Below are 9,246 nucleotides of genomic sequence, written 5' to 3'. Positions count from 1 at the left end.
ATTAATATATAATCCTGCACTGAAGTAAGTAAATCGCAACAGCATGTCTCAAAAACATTGAGAGTGTCTGTGTGTCACTTTTCCTTGCTGTATCCTGATTTCTCCTGTGCCTTCACCCTGATTCCCTTACGGTCTGAGTGACTCCCTTGAGCCGGTCCGTAGCATTTTCTCAGTTGGGTTTCCCTCCTTTCAGATAACTCTAGCTATTGTGTCAAGTTGATGTAAGGCTAGCCTGCACCTCATGCTTGTTGTTGGGTCATTGTGTGGTTTTGTTAGCAATATAATAGTGGTTTTATTTTGTTTATTTATTCAATTATTTTATATGTAGTGGTGCTTTGCCTGCATGTATGTATATGTACCATGTGCTTGCTGTGTTCTCTCTCTCTCTCTCTTACACACACACACACATTTCTCAAAAGAAAAGAAGAAAAATGCAAAGATGACATCATTTGCCCCAAGAGAGTGTGCATAAAGACAACACTCAAGTATCCCCAAATTCCCACAAACAGTAATTTTGAGCCATCTTTACTAACCAATAGTAATAAAACATATTCACAGCACGCAGAGGGGGAATCCCACATCAGTCTTCTTTAAACTCCTTGTATTCTTTGAAGTTTGAGTGTATGTGTGTTCTAGAGTTTATCAAGGCAATTATCATTAGCAAAAAGATCTATCGGACTGTTAGGTTTCAGAGAGGAGATACTGGCTTGATCTTTTATAGTACTTTGTATTTGATTTTTCATAGTATATATGTTTGCAACGATATCTGAGCATGTGGAGCTGTTTTGTTAAAGTCTGTGATGAACAGATTTATGGGAAGAAGAGAAGGCATGTTGATAGGTTGGGCCTAGAAACTCAAAATGGCTGGTGGAATGAACTCAGGAAGACAGAAGGAACTGGGTTTATGTATGAGATTTGTTTACTGGTCCAAGTCTGGAGTGTAGGGGTGAATGTAGCTGGGTGAACAGGTTGGATATGTCTTGTGAGGGGACTGTGGGCTTGGAGTTAGGTAGGGAGAGTCCTTGTTGAAGTCTAAAGATTGTTTGTGGTACAGACAGCAGAGGCTAGACTAGGTGGGTTGATGGGAAGGCAAGGATGGGAAGGTCAGGGAAACTCATCAGACTAGACCTCGGAAAGGGAGATGGAAATTTTGCTTGGTAGAGTGCAAATGGGACCTGTGCATGGTGACAGTTCCTGCAAGAAGCTTAGAGGTCCAAGGAGAGATCTCCCAGATTGTTCTCTGGACAGAGGAGAAGGTGCCTGAATCGGCCGTGGCCCATAACCATACTGATGTATATTTTGCTTATCACCATAGATCCTTCATCTGGCGAAGGACGGCGATACAGTCGGAGACCCACATTGGAGCATGGGACTGAGCCCCCCGAGGTCAAAATGAGGAGCAGAAGGAGGAAGAACATGAAAAACGAAATCAGTACTGCGAGGGATGCTATCACCCACTGATACAAGGGAATGGATCTAATGAGAGTTTACCAAGGCCAGTTGGACTGGGACTGAACGAGGAGGTGATCTAACCAGATTCTCGGAATTTGGCCGGATTCTCTGACTGTGGCTGGCCCGAAGTCTTTCTGAAAAGCCATTGACTATGATACTGGGACCTGTTTCCTCTGCATATACTGGATTTTGGGGATCCAGTCTGTTTGGACACTCACCTTCCTGGACCTGGAGGGAGGGGGAGGGAACTGGAACTTCCCACAGGGCAGGCATCCCTGACTGCCCTAAGGGATGAAGAGGGAGGAGGAGAGGGAGTGGGGGGAGTGGGAGGGTGTTGGGAAGAGGGGCGGAAATGGAAACTTTTATAATTTAATAAAATTTACTTAAAAAAAACAAGCAAACAAACAAACAAAAAAAAAGAAGCTTAGAGGTTATCTTTGACACAGAAGGGGATGACCAGACTAGGTTAGGACACTGGATGTGGGATAGGTTAAGGAGAGGGTGTGGATAGGACCATATTTTAAACTTTTGTCTCTAATTTACTTACTATTATATTCACTTTGAGGACTGTCTTGTGGAGGTCTTACATGTTTTCTTAATTCATCTGTGCTTGAATTGCCTATAAGATCAATTCTTTTCAAAAGTAAGACTGAATTTTTTTCATAGATATTTCCGTTATCTCTGTAGCTTTGCATTCCATTATTCGGGAGTCGGTCATTTGGGCATGGTTCATGAATGTAGTTGAGTCATTTACTGAGTTTCTCTGTTAAATTTTGCACATATGTTGGAATAGATTTGTCTGTCATCTTTGACCTTCTCTTCTTCCTAGTTTATTTGAATGTTTTGTTTTCTGTGACTCTTCCCAGGGGGATCTCTCCATGAAATTTGGCAATGGGAATTAGTTGTAGTTGCTGTCGGTTGTCAAATGGACTTTTGGAGGTAAAAACCCTCATTATCTTTTGGCTTTTGTGAACATTCTAGGGATAGACTAACAAATATCAGCCCCACTGAGATCTGTGTATTCACTGGAAGCTGTGATTTCCAGTAGTCTCCAACTGAGACTACAAGAATATAGATTTCTGGTCTTTAAATAACTACTGGAACCTTAGAAGTCAAACTCCCAGACCAATCTTGACCTGTGAGATCATGAAGCCACAGCCTCAGTTTCTCCAGTGTTGTAAGACCACTGAAGTTGTGGCCCTGCCCTGATCTCTGGGACCACTTGGGCTGAAAAGCTAGTCCTGAAATACTCTCTGGTCCCAAAGAAAATGGAAGCTTGATCCCATTAATTCAGCAACCTACTCATTGAGAATGGGCTGGTTACCATGTGAAAACATTAAGAATAACAGCTTGCAGATGACACATTTTAATCCCATGTGTTTTATTAATCTTTCAAGAAACAAACTTGAAAAAGATGTATTGTTGTTTATTATTATTATTTCTTTTATTTTTTGAGATAATACAACTACATCACTTTTCCCTTTCTCTCTCCGAGGCCCTGCTCCCATATACTCCTTGTTCTCTTTTAAATCTATGGTCTCTTTTTCATTATTTTTTGTTACATACATATATGTTTATACATGTATATTCCTAAATATATAAAAAATACAACCTGCTTAGTCTGTATACTGTTCTTTGTATGAGCTGCTATTGGATAGTCAATTGGTATGCATAGGTATACACCCCCCCACACACACATAGAAGTCCATTCTTCAAAGTCTTTATGATCTATACTTTTAAACATCTGGGATCCATGTTGCATACCAAATGATAGTCCATTCAGAGTGATACACGAAGTAATCCTAGAAATTGGAAGGTAGACATAGGAGGTTTAAGAATTCAAGGTCAGAAAGGGTTAAATGAAATGATGTCTCACTTTTTAAATTTGTTTTATCACTGTAAATTATTTAAAATTATTTTAATCACACAAATGTCACTCTAGAAATCATTATTTCAGTACAGTGAGAAAAAACACACCTATTTCCTGTACATACATGTTACCATAGAAAATTTGGGGATGTTGATATTTAGTGTTGTTTGAAGTATTAAAAGAAACAGTGGACACATATTGAGTAAATAATATTGAATAATTTAACAAATGATTGAAACATTTGTACATTAATGTACATAAATTAGACAATGTTTTTAACTTTTAGGAGTCTAATGTACTGTTAGCTTTTATACATTGCATACCAGAGTGTTTTATTTTTTAATTAATAATTTTGTTATCATCAAAATAAGATCAAATAAAAAATCTATAACGTGCTAGGATATTATGAAAGATATATTTGATTTGAAGACAAGAGTTTTTTAGTTTTTTTAAAAGGTCATTTTGGAATGGATTGGCATTTTCCATTATTACAAATAATTTAGATTGCTATATGATTAGCACAACTGGAATTACAAGAATAAAACCTTGAGAAAAATATAAATAAAAGAAATCTGGGTCTTGGCACCATAATAATTCTTAAACTTTTCTCATGAACCATGGCAATTTTCTGAGATTTTTTTTTTAAAAAATGTTTGTTTCGCTTTAAAAACTATTTTAGCCCCAATGCATTCTTCACAACACATGCTAAAATTTATTACTTCGTTTTATTATCCCAAGAAAATTATGGGGAAGTTTACCCACAGGGGGAATTTCTGTAGTGTCTCTTGCCAAGAAATTTCCACTGAGATTTATTATCTACATGGAGAGCAAAGTCTCATAGCGTTATAAGGTGCGAGATCTTTTCCTTTACTTTGTTTGTTTTCTGTGGTGCCAGGACTCAAACCCAAGGCCTTGTACAGAAGAGGCAAAAAGTCTAACCCCAAGCACAATTGCCAGCTCCTTCCTCAGTTATTTTTTAAGGGAATATATATTTCATCACTTTAAAATGCTTCTAGTTTTTCATATCAAATATTAAGGATTTATGGTTTATAATGGCACTCTATATAGAGGAGCAGTGAATCTTTATCCACTATTAACACTGACAAAAAGATAAAAAGACCAATCTTCACTTTTATAAGAAAGTGGAAAACCACCACAAAACGTCAACATTAGTTCAAGGTAGGTGTTTCATATTGGTGGAGATTATTCATCTGATTTTACTTAAGTTTTGTATAACTCTGCATGATATGAATTCTTTATGAAAAATTGCATATTAGAGAATTTGTGTATAAATAAGATTTTGATACTAACAAAAATTTTCATTATTTATAATATTGAAACACTTTTTAAGGTAGTTTATGGCTGTTCTTTGCATTAGTGGTCATTTCCATTAATTAAAATAAATGTACACAGATATTAAAATGTTGAAGGCCTTAATATCAGATTTAAGTGAAATGATCTTAGAAATTTTAAAAAATTCAAGGAAAGAAAATGCAATCATTATGGGATGAAGAGAACTGTTAGTATTTGGATGCAACTATAAGAAATATTGCATTAACTATTGCACATTAAAAAGCTGATGAGTGTGGTGGTCCACGCCTGCACCCACAACACTAGCAAGGCTGAGATAGAAATCTCATCACATATTTGAGGCTGCCAAAGTTACATGGTGGGTTTCAAAAGAGCCTAGTCTACAGAGTAAGATCATGTCTCAAAATGTATAAATGAGAGAAAGGCGGGGTGTGGAGAGTTGGGGGGAAAAGGTATTCTTATATATCATGGACATACAGCTAAACAAACTGAGAAAAATAATGCGTAACTCTCCAAATGTATGCCAGATTACAACGCATATTGTGAAATTCACTAATGTACTCATAGTATGCTGATAAGTCATGTTTCCTTAATGTCATTTTATCTCCAGGATTTGCAATAAATTATTGTATTTTTTTTCAAGTTCCAAATTTATTTTAAGATATCAGTTTCTCTTAGTGAAATAGGTAAAAGCAGTCAAAGGTTTGGAGAAGAGAGCAATATTTGTTGTTTATATGTAACTCGGGTTGACTCACGTAGAGTTCAGAGTTCTGAACTCACCCAAACCAACTTTCAATCTAACTAGAACATGGTGAGGGTCAGTAGATCATGGATGTTAGAAATTCATGAGGTAAGTCAACATGGGTGGTTTTTAGGCATTATTTAGAATCATCAATTTATTCTTCTAGCTCACATAAGATCAGTCTAAGTTTTCCTTTACTTGTTTGTTATTCTATTAAAATATTCTGTATTATTAATTCTTGGTTAAATGTTTACATTCATTAATCTTTATCTTGGAGACACTAAAGGACAATATTTCTTTCTTTAGACTATTAATGTTCACGCTTGCAAGTATTAAATCAGTCCAGTGAAATGACATTCCAAGAAAAGTCTCTTAATTTTTTTTAACTCAGTATCTTAATTGCCATAGAAATTCTATACTAAAATACAAGTCTTCACCTTCTCTTGAATTCACCAATCAACAAAAGTAATGAATCTAGGCAATGAAAGTGCTCCAAAGATCTTCATTCTTTTGGGTTTCTCCAACCATCCATGGCTGGAAATGCCCCTCTTCATAATGGTGCTTGTGGCTTATGTCTGTACAGTGCTGGGAAATATCTCAATTATTGTTGTATCCAAGATAGACTCTCAACTGGACAGTCCAATGTACTTCTTCCTTTCCAACCTCTCCTTCTTGGATCTGTGTTTTACCACAACCACCATCCCTCAGCTGCTTCTGAATCTTTGGGGCCCAGATAAATCTATCAGCTATGCAGGCTGTGTGACACAGTTTTATGTTTTTCACTTTCTGGGGGCTACAGAGTGCATCCTCCTGGCTGTGATGTCTTTAGATCGTTACATGGCCATATGCAAGCCCCTAAGGTACTCAGCCATCATGCACCAACAACTCTGCATCCTCCTGGTATCCACGGCATGGCTGAGTGGTTTGGCTAACTCCTTGCTTCAATCAACCCTCACTGTCAGGCTGCCACTTTGTGGAAACAACAAGGTAGACAACTTTCTCTGTGAGGTCCCAGTGATGATCAAGATGTCCTGTGCTAACACCGCCTTCAACGTAGCTATGCTCTCCATTGTAGGGACTTTCTACTCCCTGGTTCCCTTGTCACTTATTCTTATTTCCTATGGGTTCATTGTAGCTACCGTGCTTAGGATTCGTTCCTCAGAGGGCAAGAAGAAAGCCTTTAATACATGTGGTTCTCATGTTGTTGTTGTGTCTCTTTTCTATGGACCGGTAATCAGTATGTATGTACAACCCTCATCTTCTAATTCCCAGGACAAGAACAAACTTCTGTCCCTGTTCTACAGTTTGGTGACTCCTATGCTTAACCCTTTTATCTATACTTTGAGGAACAAGGACATGAAAGGAGCGATGAAGAGACTTCTTGTCTCATTGTATCACAGGGGAACAGAGCAAACATAATTTTATACCCATTCTCTGCACTGGTGACTTCAGTTTTAACATTATCCCTTTAGCATTCATTAGTTCTATTCTGTCTACATATGTTTTTCCATCATCCTGCTATGGCTTCTTCACTTAATATAAACTCTAAGCCTAATTTGTTTGCAGCCTACATGAGCATGGAGATGACCATATAACTAAGTTGCTTTGTATCTATCTAGAGATTTGTTGTAGAAACCTAAGGAATTGGTAATAAATAAATGTTTATTACTGATCAATTTTATCAAGCTACAGTAATAGCAACAACAACAACAATGATGATGATGACTCAAAACAGCAAAAACAAAATTTTAATGCCATTCTGGAAAATAAGTAAAAAAAATAGTTTAGCCTGCCACTTACCAAGGCTTAAATTTCATATTCAAGAATTATCTCCTCTTTCATAGCTGAGTGTAATGGTGCGTGCCTTTAGTCCCAGCACTTGGGAGGCAGATCACAGATGTATCTCTGTGAGTTCAAGGCCAGCCTGGTCTACGTAGTAAGTGACAGGACAGCAGGAGCTATATAAAAACACCCTGTCTTGGAAAAAAGAAATAACTATTTCATGAATTGCCAGCAAGATTAAGTAAGTTATTATCCTACATTTTGTAAACTGTCAACCACACATCCACTAGTCTTTCAAGAAGAAAATACTTAAAAATATTTCACTTTTACTTTCTAAAAATCTTGAGGAATTCCTTTCTTTTGAGCTATTTGTCTAAAGCCAATCTTTCTAGGTTAATATCCTTAGAATGTTTTAAGTCATTTCTGGTATTGAGAGTTTTGGGAGTGGGGGAAATGAGATGTAAAATAGACAAGCAAAATGGAAAACAGAAAATGGATAAAAATGTAAAGAAAAATATAAATTAAACTGACTATTAGATCTTGAAGTTTTACAGAGAAATGAAGCGGAAAGATTGATGATGTTGTGAGGTGATATCTATTATTTTATTAATAATATCAGTAAAATAAATTGGTAATTGTCTCATACTTTTGTGTTCCTTACCATAACAATTCTTTCATCTTTCAACTTCTGTTTAAGGAATATGTTTCTTTGCTTCTTTAACAACTAAGAATGTATATAAAATCTTCATTCTCCACCCATTATTTTCCTCCAAACAACAACAAAAAAATCTACTAATAGAAAACAAACATGAGATACAATATACACTGATTCCAACCAGTTATAACTGATGATATCTCGCTCTTCAACTTGTACTTTATTGTACACATTATCTATTGTATATACATGTACACTATACATTCACATAGGTACAATAAACTTCTCTCTGTAGACTGTAAGGCAAGAAGAAATGTTGCTTTTGCTAGAGAAAGAGAAACTTCATTCTTTTGTAGCTAACTGGCTCCATAATACAGCCATGTCTGTTAAAAATCAGAAAAAAACCAGTATATTCTAGAAAACAATTCATTAGAAGACACTGAATACCAGACTCTGAAAAGAAAAAAAGAAGAGGTACAGACAGGGAGAGAAGTAAAATCTCAACTTGGGGCTGATTGTATGTAGCCTGTTATGATAGTTTGAGAGCTGAGAGAAAACTGTCTACAATAGTTTATATTTCTCCCCAGGTATCTGAAATACTAATCAGTAGAAATAAATAATATGGTAAAATACTACTTTAAGGCATAACTATTTTAAAGGTATAACTTTTATAGTAAAGATTAGTCTACAATTTTAAAGTCAGTATTCATTGGAAAATTGTTTCATCTTACTAATGTTATAACTTATGAATAGATGTTAACTGACTGCACTTTAAACATTAAACACACTATTGCTCTCTTCCTACTGAATATACTTTATCCTGAATATGTAAGCATCTGTTTCTGTACCTCTAATAATCATTTAAAAAAGCATAATTATAGACAAATTGTGTCAAAACATTAAAATTCAAGTCTGGTTGTTATTTCTCAGTAAATATATTGAAGAACATACTCAAATGCAGGTTTTACAAGTCTGCAATTTTCTCATGTGTAAACAAATGTGCTTTATATCAATATTTTAAGAAATCCTATATGAAAATCTATGTTGAACTTGGTGTGGTGGCAATACCAGCACACAGGAGACAAAATTAGGAATGTAATCACTAAGTTTTGACTAATGTGGTCTACTTAATGATACCAATTTCCAAGCAAGATGGGACTATATAAGAAAACAAGGTCCAAAAATTTTCCATCAAAAATTTTACTAAAAAACTTTCTCACTAAATTTTTATATGATCCACTTAGTGAAGGCATCATAGGGGAAAAACTGAAGTATCTGTTGGAAAGTGAATTAAAAAAAACAATCAAACAAGGAAAAATTATGGTCCCAATAAAGATAAAAATTGACACTGTAATTACTGACAAAGAATGACTAAGAACATAAACAGAAAGTAGATTCATGTTTGATTAAGAGTACTTAGATTGAGAAGATAAA

The 9,246-nt window shown here is 35.7% G+C and overlaps 1 protein-coding gene across 1 annotated transcript; it reads left to right on the top strand.

The window, feature by feature from the left end:
- Positions 1–5,843: 5,843 nt before the first annotated feature.
- LOC125417614 (olfactory receptor 2B11-like) lies at positions 5,844–6,794 on the top strand. Its single transcript, XM_048461170.2, has one exon. It carries the CDS (start codon positions 5,844–5,846, stop codon positions 6,792–6,794), a length of 951 nt encoding a protein of 316 aa, XP_048317127.2.
- The last annotated feature ends 2,452 nt before the right edge of the window (positions 6,795–9,246 follow it).

The sequence above is a fragment of the Myodes glareolus genome, chromosome 14, assembly GCF_982192425.1.
Source record: "Myodes glareolus chromosome 14, mMyoGla1.1, whole genome shotgun sequence".
Taxonomy (NCBI): Eukaryota; Metazoa; Chordata; class Mammalia; order Rodentia; family Cricetidae; genus Myodes; species Myodes glareolus.
This window is presented reverse-complemented; position numbering and strand designations above follow the sequence as displayed.